The 18,215-nt window shown below is 34.1% G+C and overlaps 2 protein-coding genes across 2 annotated transcripts; both read left to right on the top strand.

Moving 5' to 3' along the window:
• The first annotated feature begins 241 nt into the window (after positions 1 to 241).
• On the top strand, positions 242 to 6,700 carry LOC143597485 (WD repeat-containing protein DWA2-like). Its single transcript, XM_077075981.1, has 13 exons — positions 242 to 366; positions 432 to 515; positions 609 to 741; positions 984 to 1,095; positions 1,354 to 1,453; positions 2,670 to 2,797; positions 3,356 to 3,425; positions 3,529 to 3,617; positions 3,770 to 3,815; positions 5,259 to 5,329; positions 5,417 to 5,490; positions 5,572 to 5,630; positions 6,407 to 6,700. Exons 1-13 carry the CDS (start codon positions 322 to 324, stop codon positions 6,458 to 6,460), a joined length of 1,065 nt encoding a protein of 354 aa, XP_076932096.1. The 5' UTR covers positions 242 to 321; the 3' UTR covers positions 6,461 to 6,700.
• Positions 6,701 to 10,307: 3,607 nt separating this feature from the next.
• LOC143597745 (protein EARLY STARVATION 1, chloroplastic-like) lies at positions 10,308 to 17,752 on the top strand. Its single transcript, XM_077076160.1, has 12 exons — positions 10,308 to 10,351; positions 10,554 to 10,781; positions 12,492 to 12,583; positions 13,393 to 13,586; positions 14,519 to 14,558; positions 14,675 to 14,756; positions 14,831 to 14,908; positions 15,402 to 15,527; positions 15,746 to 15,867; positions 16,516 to 16,555; positions 16,645 to 16,719; positions 17,252 to 17,752. The coding sequence occupies exons 1-12, from the start codon at positions 10,308 to 10,310 to the stop codon at positions 17,478 to 17,480; spliced, it is 1,350 nt and encodes a 449-aa protein (XP_076932275.1). The 3' UTR covers positions 17,481 to 17,752.
• The last annotated feature ends 463 nt before the right edge of the window (positions 17,753 to 18,215 follow it).

Raw genomic sequence — 18,215 nt, 5'->3', positions numbered from 1 at the left:
CTGGCTAAATTTACCATATCGGGATAAACTCGCCTTTTGATATGGGGAAAATCCTCACACAAGGCCAACACCTGTGAACACTCATCCAGAGACACGACAATGCGGTGAGGTAAAACCGGGGAAAAATTATCTCATAATGACTTTTTTACCCTTCTAACTAAATATATATATATATTATTTTAAAAAAACTCATATATATTTATGAAAATAATAATAATAATCTTAAATCTGAATATTATTGAAACTGTCCTAAAAACTCAGATCAAGTATAGAAAGTATCATCATCATCATCAGCTGATTTGATTTCAACAAATAATAGAAATGCAAGGTGGATCAACCGGAATCGGTTACGGCCTCAAATACCAGGTGAACCAATCAATCAATTAATATAAACCCTAATAATTACGATCACTCAATTACTTTAATTACAGGCTCGATGCATTGCTGACGTGAAAGCCGATACAGATCACACCACTTTCCTCACCGCTACTCTCAGTCTCAAGGAAGAAAATGAGGTTCATATTCTTATATGAATGTGTTTCTTACTTACTTAGGGTTTCCAAGTTTATAAAAATAATAATATGAATGTGTTGTGTTATTATTTTCAGGTTCATTTGATTAGACTTACGTCTGGTGGTACGGAACTTGTTTGCGAGGGTTTGTTTTCCCATCCCAACGAGATTTGGGACCTCGCTTCCTGTCCGTTCGATCAGCGGATATTTTCAACTGTATACTCTTCTGGTAAAGTGATTGATTTCTTGTTGCATTTTGTTAATCTGCATATGAGTGTTGTGATTAGGTTGTAATTAAAAGCGGAAGAGTTTGTTAAGTTAGGGTTAAGAGTGAGATCTAGATGGAATTACAACCGATCTAATGGGATTGTTGTGATCTAAGCTATTGGAAATTCGTAACATAGAGATGATTCTGCATTTGAACAATATATTGGCAGTTTATGAAAACTAGTATTTCTTCTGATGATGAAGGTGAATCGTATGAAGCGGCTGTGTGGCAGATCCCTGAATTGTATGGCCAGTCAAATTCTCCTCAGTTAGAATGTATTGCTTCACTTGATGCACACAAGTCAAAGATTAAATGGTGAGTTATGTTTTTCTAGAACATCATTCGTTGGCGCATATATCGTTATTTTTATAATGTCAGATGATCCTAGAACTTTAATTATCTTTGCGTAGGTTTCACTTTTAAGATTGCCTTTTTTGATTCACTTTTGAGGTCATAAATCATGTAGTGATAGTTTTTCAACATTTAGTTCTCAAACAGTCTAAAGATGTTTTTCTTTAATGTGATGTAATCTATTTATGTGAAATAAATATTGATTAAAGAAGAATATGACAGTGTGCTTTGGTGGCCATCTGGAAGACATGATAAGCTGATAAGTATTGATGAACAGAATATATTTCTTTGGAGCTTAGATTCTTCAAAGAAGAGTGCACAGGTATCAAAACATGTAGTTTTGCTTACACTCATTGTTAGCTATCCCATTTTAGCTAATAGTTAAAGTAATCATGATATTTATGTTGAATCAGTCAAACATTGTCATACATGTTACAAGTTCTTTTTCAAGTATGACTAAAGTCGATATATAACTTAAAACATTCTCGCAAACAATGACTATAATATATTGAAAATATAAAATTGAAAACATAAAATGTAACCTTTCTGATGATTTTCATCGTTTAAGTTTGATCAATTAATTAATTTAAACCTTTTGTACTATGCCGTGCTACATTTTCCTCATGAAAATTTTAATGCGTACAATTTTGTAGCTGTTATAATTCAAAGACTGGTCTATTATTTTTTAAAATGGAAAAAAAGTGTTTGCAGGTAGGCCTGAAAAGCGAACCGAACAAACACGAACAGGGGCATGTTCTTGTTTGTTCATATAACTTTACCCGAACATGAATGATTAATCGAATAGATTATTTTGTTCATGTTCGTTCAATAAGAAAAAGACATGATGTTCGTGCTCATTCATGTTTGTTCGTTAAAAAAACTAAACGGAATTTAGGATTAGGAATAGGCGCAATCGGACCTGCTTTTTACATCTCTCTCGTTATTTGGGATTCTATTAACCTCTTTGGGCTTCTATTGAATCGAGAAATAAACGCTTCACTAACTTAGATGAACACAAGCGAACAAAGATAGACGAGCGAATGTTTATATAACATAAAGAAAAATATTTAAGTTTAATAAACGGCCATGAACATGTTCCTGTTCGTTCTTGTAGTTGATTTAATAATAATTAAAGTTTAAATTGGAGTTTAAATATATAACATAAATAAAAAGTATATAATTTGATAAAGTTTAAATTAGAGTTGTATATTTGAATATTTTCTTATATTTAATGAACTTAAACGGACATATATGAATGAACGTAAATGAACAAAGGAAACATGTTTCATGTCCGTTCGTTTAGTTCAATGAAAAAAAATATTTGTTCATCTTCGTTTGTTTAGAAACTAAACGAACATAAATGAACTTCCCGCCGAATGGTTCACTAAAGTTCAGTTCGTTTATCGGCCTATTTGCAGGATGATCCAACCCTATTTGACCTTCCCCATTTCTACCCGTACTAAAAATTGACCAGTTACTGGTTACCCAACCCACCTTTGTTTCCATTCAATGACTAATTCTTGAAAAAAGTTGTGTAGGTACAATCTCAAGAGTCAGTTGGGATGCTTCATCATTTGTCAGGTGGAGCATGGGATCCTCATGATGCGAATGTTATTGCATCAACTACCGAGGCATCTATTCACTTCTGGGACTTGCGCACAATGAAGTATGCTTGAATTTTCATCAACATTTCTTTCATGTCTCATTTAATTGTGTCCGTGTCTTGCCCATCATCCGACCTGACTCGAACAAACCCATTACCGAAGAAGCTGAAAACCGATCAATCCTACCCGAACTACCCGACCTGATGAACCCGATTGTGACACGGATCGCTTATCAATATATATACAAAAAAGCCCAAATAACCCGACCCGAACTACTTGAAACCCGAATAATAAACGCGCTCTACAATAATATAATAATCTATATGAATACAATAATTTAGGAGATTGTATACTTGTATCTATTAATTGTAGACTTTGGAGACTTTTGGCGCATTAGACCCATTAGCCTCTTAGCTAAATTACTTGATTTGACCTGCTTGAGATAAGACACAACCCGAATAGGGTGATTAAAAAGTAAATGGGTCAAAAGTGCCATCTCCACAGTAGTCAAGTTTCTAAAAAATAGCTGACCAAACATAAGGATATAAACATCCTATAACTGACACTATTTGGGTCATTTACATTTGCTCATAAACATCATTTTCGTTCTTGCTTTACAGGAAAACAAATTCAATGGATTATTCACATGTTCGTAGTATAGATTATGATAGCAAAAACAAGCATATGCTTGTAAGTCTGTTGATTCGAATTAAATGATACTTTAATAATGCATCTACATCAACCAGTTATATATTTATATTTTGGAAATCATTTGTTTTAACCAACAACACAGATAACAGCTGCAGATGATTCTGGAATAAACATATGGGATCTTAGAATGTCGAAGGCTCCTGTTGCAGAGCTCCCTGGACATTCACATTGGTAACTTTGCATTGTTTTACTTAATTATTTTTTGAATAAAGAAAAAATAAATACATTAATTATCATTAAATCATCAAGCTGTAGCACATGCATTTTTCTCTTATCTATTAATTACCATTTTTTTTAACTATCGTTTCATTGTTTTATGGCAGGTCTTGGGCTGTCAGAAGTAATCCTGAATATGAAAGACTCATCCTTGTACTTTCTCCATCTCTCTCTCTCTAGATAATATATATGTGCATGTGTGCGTGCATGCATATTAGTGTACACACACACACACGTGCAAACATGTACTTTCACATGTACACACACATATATAAAGGACTATAGGGTCGTGTTGTTCATTAGATAAACTGACTTTCAGTGGAGAACCGAATAAGTATTTACAGTTAGGGCTGACTAGATGTAGTGGCAGAGAGAAAGAGAGGTGGTTATACGGTTACATAACCACCTTATGCAGAAGTGTATGTAGTTATCTGCCTAAAGTTGGTTTTGTATTCAACGGCTAGGGGTGGAAATGAGCCAAGCCGCTCGTGAGCTACTAGACATTGGCTCACTAAAAGATCGAATCGAGTCAAGAGCCTAGAAATAAGCTTGTTTGATAAACGAGCCTGAGCTTCACTTATCGAGCTCGAGCTGGCTTGCGAACCTAAACGAACCTATATTTATATACTTTTTATTTAATATATTTAATATATATATATTTATATAACGATTATTATTATGTATGGGTAGGGTTAAGGTAAAAAACAATAGTTTTGTGAGAAGCATAAGAATAGATCTTGGCCCTTGTATCTAGGATCTAGTGGTTGAGATTAGTAGTTTTTAAATACTGTATAGTTTTCTATTTACATGGTATAGTGTCCTATTTTAGTGGTGTGCTTGATTTTAAAGCCCTTCTCACACTTCTCACAAAACAATTGTTTTTTATTTGAACCCTTTTCTATTATGTATAACATTGTGATAAAATAACTTAATAATACATATTTTGTTAAAAATAAACTTTTTTAATTAAAATATATCATCATCATCATCATCGTACTCAGTAAATCTCACCAATAGCAAAGCTATGGTAAATAGAGAGGCTGCTTCTGGTGAGACCCCCGGCTCGATAGTAGTTTTTTATCAAGCCTTGGACATAAGGCACATAACACTCAACCATCGGCCGATTAGTGTATGCACCCTTGTCTTTCGGCTATCAACGCCACCACATGATGCCTGATTAACCTTCTGCCACTTTTAACGTTATTTTCACGAAATTAGTAAAATAATGTCAAAATTAGTGCAATTTCACTTTTGCCCCCCGAGAGCCCACACATATATACATTATATGTGCACACTGCAAACAGGGCGTTTTAATTAAAATATATAATAATTAATTATAAATGTATATAAAGTAATTAATACATAGTAAACAAGCCGAGCTTGTGCTCTTGTAAGTTAACGAGCCAGGCTTGAGCCTAGTAAAGCTTGGCTCTACTAAGCTCATTGTCACCATACGCACCCCTAGAGCTGCACACACACATATACACACAGGTGTCCATGTATATACACATACATAAAACAGTTTCTAGATTCCAGTTTTTGTATTTAGTTTTTGTTTCTTATCGGCTAATGACCTGTGATTACATACACATGAAGAGTGCAGGAACAGACTCGGCTGTTAACTTGTGGTTTGCCTCTCCTGCCAACAATGAATTAACATCTGGCAGGTCTCTTTTTTCCTATATTTATTTTCTTTTATGCACACGCTTTTTGTCTTTTATCCTCTTATTTATTTATCTATTTTTGTTCTACAGCGTGTCAAACTCCACTACTAAATGGACGGAGTCCTTGCTTCACTCATACAGTGACTATGAAGACAGTGTTTATGGTAATTAATTTGCTTTCATTTCTGCTGCTTCTTTTTTTCTTCAATGTAATAGAGGTTATTTTGAACTTGTTGAAAATACAGGTTTGTCATGGAGTTCGCGTGAGCCTTGGTTGTTTGCATCGTTATCTTATGATGGAAGAGTAAGCTTTTCTTTATTGTGTACTAATGAAAAGTTACTACTTAGTATGTCTTATCCAACACCAAAAGTATGCTGTCAGACACTAAAAACAAAAGGGCTAATTGCATAAGAAGGTATTCAACTTCGGTTTTTGATATAAAGAAGACTTTAACGCTTCAATATTTTTGGTTTTAAGGTGATTTTCTACCACATCATGAAAAGTATCTAATTGCCCATGAAGAAAAGCTCGACATGATTTTTCTATAGCATTTTAAAGTTTACTGGTTTTTTTTTTGAAAATTTAATGGAAAAAAGAAAAGATGAATATCCAAAAAAATGGTTAGACAAAAACTAAATGCTCCCTACGCCACATGCCTGTCAGAAAAACCTGAACGTGACGGCAAACCACGAAAAATCCAGGATGGGTATGGGATTGGGTGATACCCGGCCTGATTACTAGATAGTAGACACACACACACACACACACACACACACACAAATTTATTTTTTTAATTTTATTTTTTCTTTTAACTTGGATAGGAGAGTAATCAATTGACTTTCTAGTTTTTATATATCTAATTTCTTGGGTAATAAAATTATATAAAAGCTAGAATGGTAAAAAATGAACTGGAATCCTAACAGGTAATTTTGAACACACTAACGGGTATACCAGATGTATACGATATCTGATGGGTAATGAGTAATCGGGTGTGAGTAAAGGGTTTACAATCGGGTAAGGGAAACAATATAAGCGGAGTGAAGTGATAGGTGGTTGCTAATTGATATTATGAACAACAGGTGGTTGTGGAGTCAATTAAGCCGCATCTTCCGAAGACGCCCTCCATACTTTGATGCAGTTTCAGTCTTGTCAAGTTACATATTCAGGTCTTTGTCACAGTTCACTCTCATTTGTTGTTGCTCTTAATCTTTCAGACCATGTTTTAAGCTCACTAATGCATGCTATATTAGCAACAATGTATCTATCTTGCCTTCAATTACACACTCATACAGTTACTCTAGTTAAACACCTTAACATTTAGTTTGATATTTATCTTGTTCAAAAGTGAATAGGACTTTTATTCATTGACCTCAGTAATTACAGAATAATATGAAAACGAGAAAAACAAAATAATCGTCTAAAAATCTGTGTTATGATTCTCTCTTTGCAGTTTATATATATATATATCTGTTATAAATGAAAGAAAATCATAAATAACAAGCCAACATCATCTGTCAGTGGCAGCCTACAACTGAGCTATATTCCCTATTAGTGCAAATCATTAGTATCAGTAACTCATAGGTTATTGATAAACATCAACTGTTAACTTTAGCGCCATCTTTGAACATAGCCGGTCTCTCTTTACTTTTGCTTCCGGGATGAACCACTCATAGATGATTATGTAAAAATGTAAAGCCCATGTAAAACCGCCGAACTGGGTTATTGGTTGAAGTTGACAAGTGATGAAGTTCATACAACAATACCGCGAGGGTTATGGTCCTGGTTGGATTTTGAAGCTCAAATGTGAGTTGTTGACTATGGTGATGGCGACAGGTTAGTGCTTGAAGAAGTTATGAAGAGGTGGCTACAATTAAGGCTTGTAGATTGATGAATTTGTAGACAAGAGATGCTATGTGGATGCTACTACACTAGGTTTTTCTGGTGTAACAATTAAATGGCAAGTAAACATGGAAAATGGTTTGACACTGAAAATTTAATTGGTATTTTAGATAGGTAATCCAATTTAATTGGTATTTATTTAACCGTCTTTAGCATTTAAAAAAAATCCATATTATAAATACTATAGTCTTTTCAAATTAAAAAACTAACAAATTAAAACTAAAATTTAACAAATCACTTAACATTTAACAACATCAAGAACAATTTCGAGCTTCGAGGAAGAGTAGAAGACAGGAGGATTGGAGGAAGGCAGAAGGTGGGTGGTCGGCCGGAAAAGCATCAGGCAACGACGGTGTTCGGAGAACGACAGTGGTATGGTAGCCGTGTGTGTGAGTTTGAAGAGGGGAGAGAGGCAACATAGTTATGTACTATGCGTTTTATAAAACCCTAAATTGATATAAGACTATGTGTAGTGGTTTTAAACCTTTAACTAAATATTTAGTTAAAATGCCACCAAAGCGCCATGTAGGCAAAAATGAATTCAGTAAAATCTATCTTAAATTAAGTGTAGTGGTTTTAACTTTTAAGTTTTAACCAACTGCAATTATTACTCAAACATTTTTTTTATTTACTTAGTATTTATAAATATGGGGAAGGTTAACATACAAATGAAATTAATGTGTTAAACGTGAGAATCAAGTAGAGTAATTATAAATACAGGTAGAGTAATATTTATGTAATTACATCAAAGAGTAATCACATAACTACTCTACCTGTATATATAATTACTCTACTTGATTCTCACGTTAATTTCATTTGTATTTGATCAAAACCCTATAAATATAATTGTTTTAATAATAAAACCACACAATAAATTTCTAGAACATTTTAATAAAATAAAAGTTACAAGCACATAAGAAAAAATAATCGATGCTTGATAAAATCCGCGGCACATATGTTTACATAACGTGGGTTATTTGGGTCGAAAGCATTCATCGCGGTATGCTTTGGTTGTGGTTCATAATTGCAAGAGAGATGTAGAGCAGATATAGTTCTATATTTTTTGGTGTTGTGAAAATAGTTAAAGTTATTGATGTATATAGTGTAAAAACTGTAATTTTTTTATTTTTATTTTTTTAATCTCCAAACTAAGTCTTAACGGAATGAAGATATTGGAATTAAATATTTTCTTTTCTTTGAACACCTAACGGATTGTTTCTTTAGAATTCAAAATTATAATTTAATCTTTGTAATTGTTCTTCAATCAAGGATTGCTTATTTAATTTCCAAAAAAGAAACTTATTGATTGCAAGGTAATAGCACCGGTAAAGGCATGGCGGAGATATTTATAGCACCAACATCACAATTACTCGTAGTGGTTTGAAAAAATGACTTGGCAGCTAACACAATATTTTAGAGCCCTATTATTGTACCATTACAGGCAGTCTAAGGGCATTATGCTGAATTAGAAAGAAAAAAAATCCAAAAAAATTCGTCTAAAAACCAGAATCGAACATGTGACCTAAGTTCACAAAACCAACTGCTTACTAGGTACACCAACTCTTGTAATGCAAATAAGGTGGTTCCTTTAGGGTCTGTTTGGTATGGGGTAATGGAATGAATGAGGGAATGAAATGGACAAAGGAATTGAATGAAATGAATCATTACTATTCCATTGTCTTGTTTGGTTACCACATAGGAATGAAATGAATCATCACTTTATTAATTTTTTTTAATTAAATAGTAAACTATTCAATTATATTTTTTATCGATTAATAAAACGGTTATAAGATAATGCGATATAGTAATAAAAGTATAATAACAATTATAATTTAATAAAATTTATACTATAATAAAATAATGATGATGATGATGATAAATAGCAATAATAATAGTAGGAGTAATAATAATAACAAAAATAATAATTATTTTTATTATTATTATTGATCATTTTTCATTTCATTCTTAGAAGGAATGAAAGAAAAACCACCTTTTGCTAAGGAATAAAAATTGTTATATATGGAATGGTTTGCATTCCTTAGAAATGATTCATTCATTAATGAATGGTAACCAAACATGTTTTCTTTCTTTCTTTTAAAATGAGTCATTTCATTCCACCTCTCATTACTTCATACTAAACACTACCTTAATCTTTTATATATAAAAATACACTGTTATTTCGAAACTCGGGTGGTTCCGGGGTACCACCCGTTTCTTATATAGATCCGCCACTAGGTGCGAGTTCATTTGGCAACATCCGCCCCTCCTTTTTCAGGTTATTCAAGTGGCTAGGAATGGTCTGTTGGTTGTGTAGATTAGGTAGCACACTTTCACCCCTAAGGGCGGATGTTGTGGACAAGAAAAAGGGCGCCATCCATGCCATGTATGAAGGATGGCCCCTAGCACACCGTAGCGACAACCTTTTAAACGGCGCCAACCTCCTCCAGCGTCACCATGACAACGGTGTCTGAAGATTGGATATTGTGCAAAAGTCGGGGCCCCTTTCTTTCCTTGTTGTGAAGAATGAAGAAGCAGGAATGGGCAAATTCAATACTGGTACGATATCGGTATTTCCGAATTTTTACATTTGGTACCGTTACTATCCCGGTACAAAAAAATTGCAATTTTCGAGATCGGTATTTTCGGTACCGTGCTCATCCCTATGCAGAAGAAACAAAGGTAAGGTTTGTTTGATGTAAAGAAGAAGTAGAGGCTAAAGAAAATAATATTATTACCCTCTTACCGTCTACATGACATAAATAGCTAACAAAACCAGGATATTCAATAACAAACAACTTACGTATAAAAGTTAATATTATGAGAATTTATTGTGAATGTCTCGTACTAAACACTGGTGCTATCCAATTTACTCGAAGAAACATGATTTACTTGTCGATCATGTTGAGTCAAGAACACCGGCTGGTTGTGGGACCCGTCAATCTGAAACGCCCAATAGTGACGCACCATGTATTCAGCAGCAGAAATATTAAAAAAAGTTTGTGACCGGAAAAGTCTATACCCAAATTTGTGGCTGCTGTTGGACCTTCTAACGACCGCCACGTGTCAACAAAGTAGTGGCAAATGTATACATACGCCATCAAAAGTGGCCCCACCGGCAACCTCCGGTAAGTATCATCAAAACGAACGAACGGCTAATCAAATCCAAAACCCCAAACTCAAACACACAGTTGACAATTAGTTATTATTATTATTATTAACCGTCGGATACCGGCTAGGGTTTTAGTAGCTCAAAGCCCTAACTTACTCATGTAATTTTTAATTCGTCGTCGTATGATTTTACATTCATCAATGATATGGCAAAACCAGGATATTCAATAACAAACAACTTACGTATAAAAGTTTGCGGTGGCAAGGAGTGGTGCTCCGGCGAGGAGGTGATTTTAGGTTTAGGTGTTGCTGTTCTGATAATAAGGTTGTGCCCAATCATCGGAGGATTGTCGATAAAAGTGAGACTGATTTGAGGAAGCATAATAATAATAATCATAAGGTTCGAGTGCAAGCTGCACCCGCGGCATGGCGCTTTGCATCATCTCAGTATGTTTTTTTATAATCAATGCTTGAATTTAATGAACATGTATATGTTTTACTTAACGGCCACGATAGTTTAACTTAGCGAAGCTCACGGAACAACAGGCAGTGCCAATGGTAGTTATGATGGTTGTATAACTAGTTAACTACAATTGGTAGTTAGGGTATCTTTTACATATATATATTGGAACTCAATTGGCGATTATCTGCTTCGTTTTTCCCTGTTTGTTTGTTTGTTTTATATAATAGCCCCTATAGTTTAAGTTATTGAAGCTCACTAGTCACTAAATGGTGGAGGTTATAGGTAGCTATGGCAGTTATAAACGCCAACAATAGTAATGTCGGATATAGAAAAGCAAGTGGTAGTTATTGTGGTTATGGCGGTTATATAACCACCAACCATGTTTACACCTATATATTGGAACTCAATTGGTCTGATCTAGAGACGTTTACATCTCATTATTGAGAAACACTTTCTGTCTTATACGATTGAAGATTTCGTATAGGCAAGATACTATAATCTGAAAGTGATTACACGATTCATAAGGCTATCCAGTTATTACGAAATCAAAGAAACCTAAAACCACCAACGGTAGTTATGGCGGTTATATAACCACCAATCAGTTTTCACACCTATATATTGGAACTCAGTTGGTCTGTTTCTAAAGATGTTTTTAGTTTTTATAAACTTTGTTATTCTCAGAAGTCACATCTCGTTCTTAAGATACATTGTCTGTCTTTTCCGTTTGAAGATTTCGGATAGGCAAGATACTATGATCTGAAAGTGATTACACGATTCAGAAGGCGGCTATCTGGTCATTACGGAATCAAAGAAACCTACAACCTCCACAGGCTATTAGGCTTCCATAGCATAGCTTGATAGAGTGTTTTTACATAAATTGAATCAACATATTAGCTGCTGAAAGGGTTTAGAATTGGACATGAAGCATTAATCCCTAGGTTTAATTTTTTAACAATTGACATCAAAGAGGTTAAAGGCACAGTTAAAGCTGAATTTGAAACTGATATTATGCTAGAGGGAATTAGGCACTTAGTTACTTGTTATTGTGATCTGAAGTAGCAATTATCAGTTTTGAGTGTGAATGCAGCATATGAATATATGATTATATTTTATATATTTTTTTTCTTATCTGATTGTCAAATAATCATATATGGATAATCAGGTTTGTAGTTACTTTAAGAAAAGAATTCCTGGTATTATTGTAAAAGTATCTGTTTAAAAAAAGTAAAAGTATTAAATATACTTGGATCTAAGTGAATGATTTTAAAGTTCTGTTTTCCAAGCCGCATTAAGCATTTGAATGTGCACATCAAAACAACTCTTTAATGCATGGTACTTTCAATGTTAATATAAAATGGTCTCACAAGGCTCTTTTCTTCTCAAACTGTTTGGTGATAGAAAAGAATGATTAAAGGATCATATCTAAGCTTAACTGAAAAGTAAATTATTCAAGTAAAAGACAACGCTTCAACAGGAAAAACGGATAAGTTACAGTGTGAATCTATTAGTAATTTTCAGGTACAGTTAGTTTTGAATTTGAACATTTGAACTTGTGATTCTTGTGCTAGACAGAATATTGTGAGTTCTGTGGCACATCATTAGACACTATTAGTTTTGAATTCAAGAATGATAATTCTTTCTCTACATGAAGAACAAAATTAAAATTCTTGCTTTCTGAATTTTGATTGTTGCAGACCTCAGCTGGCTTCAAGACAAGAAAAGTACTTTCCACGCTGCACACCAAGAAATTCCGGGCCTCAGTCTCGTGACACTCCACCGAAAAGAGGTTAAATTATAATCTCTATATTAAGTAACCAAAATTTTTAGTTAGATAAAACCATGAAGTTTAAAAATAGATAATTCGTAGGTCACCAACCAACCATCAAAATTTTGATTCAAGGTATGGTTAACCAGTCAAAATTGATGCCTAGGGGTGTAACCGAGCCAGGCCGGCTCGTGAGATACTCGAGATCGGCTCGTTAAAAGCTCGAATCTAGTCGAGCCTAAAGGAGATCGAGCCTTAAAATAAGTTTGTTTAATAAATGAGCCTGAGCTTCACTTCTCTGGATCGAGCTGGCTCGCGAGCCTAAACGAACTTATTATCTATATATTTTTTATTTAATGTATTAAATATATATATTCGTGTATCAGTAATTCTTTTGTTTAAAAACAAGATAGAAATAATTAAATAATATTAATTATGTTATATATAAAAAACTATATTTAAAATAATATGAAAATATTTAAAAATGTGTATAAGTTAATTGTTGATAAATAATAAAGGAGCTGAGCTCGAGCATGAAATATCTACTCACGAGCCAAGCTCGAGCTCTTGCAAGTTAAATGAACCAAGCTGAGCTTGGCCTGGCTCGTTTACACCCCTAAATTGACGTCTCGTGCAACTTTGACCCGAGTTTACTCTTTTTTGACTGTGGCACTACTGTGTTGATAATGTGGCATCTTCTTTCTGAAGAAAGTTAGTTACTAAAATCAGAATTCAGACCAAACTTGGTTGCTTTTCATGCAATTTGCTCTTTTAAATATTATAATACCCTGCCTTGTAATAACTTTAGTTTAATGATTTTTTAACATTAGACACGGGTAATGCAAGTTCGAAGGACTGGGGCATTACTTTGTTAACCGAACACGTTAATGAATCTGGCATTAATGAAGATGGTAGCACATGGTATAGAGAAAGTGGAGAAGATCTAGGTGAAAATGGATATAGATGTAGATGGACCAAAATGAGTGGTCAGAGTAGTGATGGTTCTTCAGAATGGAAAGAATCGGTATTTATTATTTACTTTTTATGTCTTCGGTATTAATTATTTACTTTTTATATCTTTTGTTTATTATATATAATTTTTCTTGATACTAGTTAGATAACCATTTAAAGTACTATGACTAGTTGACCACTTGACCTTGTGTTTAGCTTACATTCTTTTAGTTTCCTTGAATGCCCTATCCTTGGATCTATATGTGGCAAATGGGTGGATGAACACGAACCTAACACGAAATTTATGGGTTTGTGTTTGGCCTAACCCATTTGTTTTTTATTTTACTTTTCTAAAATGTGTTTTATGTAATAAAAAAAATGGTTGGGTATCTTATGCCAAAATTTAAAACTAAAAATGAAATTGACAAAGATTTTAGAATTTTAAGGTAATTGTTTTATATAAATTTGTACATTTTGTTGTAAATATATATTTAAAGTATTGTAATTTTTTTTTTGCCAGATTCATTAACGTATTGTAAAAGAAATTAAAAATAAATAAAACTTTCGGTCAACCCTTGAATATGTGGGTTCATGTCAGGTTAGACCCGCAAACACTTAACACCCCTAATTGTGTTTGCTAATCAGGTCAAGACGAGTTGAATAAATGAGTTGACCCATCAACACTTTCTTGCCCCTTGTTTTTGAATTTACTGACTAGTTTATCGAAAGAATGGTGCGATACTTTGTTGTCCAAAACTTGAATGTACTTTGGGCCGCTTTTAAGCCATTCAACTCATTTGAATTGTTTCCTTTTCGGTTAATAACCCGACTGAACAGTTTGGTAACTTAACTTTTTCTACTAAGAGGCATGATAGATGCAGGAACTTAAGCTTACGTTGTGCAATTAAACGTTCTACTAAAATATTGACTTGCAAGTGATGATTCATGTACTAAGAATGATCCCAGGTGGATACATTTAACTGGATTTATTGATCTCCTTGACAGTGGTGGGAGAAAAGTGACTGGACTGGATACAAAGAGCTAGGTAACTCTCATTTACCTTTTCCCGTTGATATATCTATCCCGTAAAAGATAATTAAAAACAATTTCAATTACTGAAAAATAACTGCAATACTGAAATATTATTGCGACAACTTTTAGGCATTGAGAAATCTGGAAGAAATTCTGAAGGCGAGTCGTGGTGGGAAACCTGGCGAGAAGTTCTTCATCAAGATGAATGGAGGTTATTTTAGATGTATAATTTAATTAAATATTTGAATATTAGTTTTTATCTTATTTGGTATCTGTTACATGCAGTAATATAGCAAGGATAGAAAGAAGTGCACAAAAGAAAGCAAAATCAGGCACAGAAAATGCTGGATGGTATGAGAACTGGTATGGACTTTCTCCTTTAATATAGGTTACACTTTCTACGGTGGTAGTTTTGACCTGTTAATCGGTCAAACGGGTCGAGCGGTCAAATGGGTTAAAACTCGTTTGAAATGTATTCAATATCAAAATCTTCTAAAGTCATATTAAAAGGTTATCAGATTGACCCATTACCCATCTTGACTCGTTTATATAACGAGCTGAAATTTGAGCTTGAGTTCGGCTCATGAAAAGCTCAAGCTAGCTCAATTATTTATAAAAAACAAATATTTTTTTAGTTTGCATATTTTTGTGTATTTTGCTATTATGAAAAGAGAGAGAATTAGAGCTAATAAAACAGTAAAAAGCTATAAAACAATAATTTAAGGTTGTTTGTTTTCAACTTTTTTAATATGTTATATATTTGGTGGTGGTGGTGCTGCTGCAATTGCTACAGTGAGCAGCAAACTTTTTGAACAGCCCTAGCATTATTAATGCTAATAACGTATGGTTAATACAGGTGGGAGAAATATGATGCAAAAGGGTGGGCCGAGAAAGGAGCACAGAAGTACGGTAGATTAAACGAGCAGTCGTGGTGGGAAAAGTGGGGAGAACATTATGATGGAAGAGGATCTGTTTTAAAATGGTACATTTTCACAACCGGATCACGCTTTATCCTAAATAGTCAATTATAATTTATGAATATATGCTTTTATGCAGTTGAATTGGTCTCAAATGTATTTTGATAGGAACCCAAAAACTTGTTTAGAAAACATGAAATGTAACAGTTACTATGTTGACTTAGTAACCTTAAATAGAATGAAATCTGACAGTTGTTGAGTTAACTTAGTGTTTGTCTGTCAGGACGGACAAATGGGCTGAAACTGAACTGGGAATAAAATGGGGAGACAAATGGGAGGAGAAGTTTTTTGGTGGTGTGGGTTCGCGTCAAGGAGAGACATGGCATGTAACTCCTGCGGGCGAGCGTATGTCTCATATTTCCATTTACTTAATCTTATAAACATTTCAATATATTCCCACTGTCCCAAAGAAATTGAAACTGTGTTAACTATGCACATAGTTTGATGAATGTGCTTTGGCTATTAGTGAAAGGACTAAAATACCCCTTAATAACCTTCTTGGGCTAGAATCCAGCTTCCATTGGTTTCTTGCATTGACCCCTTGAAGGCCACCTCCCAATGTAAGCTGCACTTTACATGGTCCCACTAATTAGCAGGGTACTGGTGGGTCCCTTGGGTCTGGATAGAGGTGGCAAAATGGAAGGGGTGGGTAACAGGTCAAAATACGTTCATGTTAAAATTATTTAATATTTTAAATAGGTTGGGTCAACCCAAACCCTTTTTTTATATCTTTTTTTTTGAATTTAGCAAATAATAAAACATTAAATATGGTTAAAAGACTATATTATTACAGTAGTAATAACCTAATTTTTAAAGTAAAGTGATACTAGGGGTTTTATGCATTGTGTACTAGAACTTGTGCTACTTATAACATTTTTTGACAACCCGCTGAATACATCCAAACCATTTCTATCTAACCCATTTATACTTTTACCCATTTGACCCGTTGGAGGTACGATATAACTCAAAGCGACCCATTTATCTATAATTCAGGATATTCGAGGACATGGGGCGAAGAGCATTTTGGGAATGGGTACTTTTCAACAACCTTTTGTTATTCCGCCTTTGTATTACAGATAAATATGAAATCTTGTGTTGTATTATTTTTCTTTCTATTATTAGCAAGGTGCACAAATATGGGAAAAGCACGACATCTGAAAGTTGGGATATTGTTGTAAATGAGGAAACTTCTTACGAGTAAGTTACTAGTTTTTAGGTTGGATGTTCACGGCCCGGTTCGAACTGGCTGAGTTGTTGGGTCGATTAGACACGCTAAAACGGTTCAGTTTTGATGGTGTGGAGTTTGGACCGTTTATAAAACAATAATTTGTTAATTAGATCTTTGAATAAATGATAGGCTTAAAAAAAGACCGAGCGTTTTACCTTGAACGTTTTGCCTTTAGTATTAAAGGGTTTATCACCTTATTGAAATTGTTAGATTTCTATCAGTAAAAAAGGTTATTTTGTTTTTGCTATTTATTAAAGTTATATATAATTTTTTTAACATCTTGGCCGGTTCGGTTTCCTCAGCCGGTTACAAACCAAGAACCTAACGTGAAACCTGTTTTTTCAAACTGTAAACCGGGCTGTATTATTCCTAACCTGACCAGACCGACCTATTTAGTTCGCTTTTGGTGGTTCGGTTGGTTTTAATGGTTTTGAACATCCCTACTGTTTATTGCGGTGTATCCCACAAAACACGATATTTGAACTTCGTTTTTTATTGAAGGGCGGAACCTCATTATGGATGGGCCGAGGTTGTTGGTGACTCGAGTCAGCTGCTATCTATTCAACCTCAAGATAAACCACCCGGTGTCTATTCATTTCTCGACTTTGGATCCTCTCCACCGCCGCCTCAAGGCGGTAGTCTACCATCAATGCCACCTCAAGATGATAATCCGTCATCAATGCCGCCTCAAGATGATAGTCCGCCCTCAATGCCACCTAGGACTCAATAACTTGTCGACTATCATGTGTAATAGGTTTGTTGAACCAATTTTTTCTATAAATTATCTAATCATTAAGCATGCTTCAATTCTAGCATGTTTAGTTGTAGTTAGCTCATTCTTAGTCATCAAGAAGTTTTTTCTTTTGTTTAAATAACAATTTCATAAGTACACCTAAAAAGTTGCACGTATCATATTTACTCCAAACAAAATTAATATAAATTACGTCAAATTAAAATTTCATTTTACTCCAAATTTATAGAATAAATTACACAAAAGGTCATGTGGTATGTACATATATGAGAAATTGCTTTTAAGTTTCATAGCAGGTAATAAGGTTCATAAATTGATGATGCATCTGTAATGCTTGATGTCCGATTATCTGATCAGACGACGATTTACTGCAGTTTTTGATCTGCAGATTGATATTAAGGACAATTTGATAATTGACAGTTTGGTATTTGGATCAGAGACTAGTAGTTAGGCTATTTCGCAATTAGTAGTAGGATATAGAAGATATTAGATTAGATGCAACAATTAAACAGGCTAAAGTTTTTGCTGAAAGGGATAATTCGGGAATTATATTTTAATGCAATTGAAAACTACAAATTACGAGAGCATAGCATATTGCTTTGAAGGGCATTTTCAGGAAGTTTCAAGTGTTGTTTCGGGTGTACGGGGAAGGGAAAGATCAATACGCGTCATAGATTTGTTTCCGTAACAGTAGAGATATTAATCTGTTAATTA

The sequence above is a fragment of the Bidens hawaiensis genome, unplaced genomic scaffold, assembly GCF_021521415.1.
Source record: "Bidens hawaiensis isolate Kalapana, Puna unplaced genomic scaffold, B.hawaiensis_p1.1 tig00001792_1, whole genome shotgun sequence".
NCBI classification, from domain to species: Eukaryota; Viridiplantae; Streptophyta; class Magnoliopsida; order Asterales; family Asteraceae; genus Bidens; species Bidens hawaiensis.
Note: the sequence above shows the minus strand (reverse complement) of the source record. Positions and strands in the feature narration are given on the sequence as shown.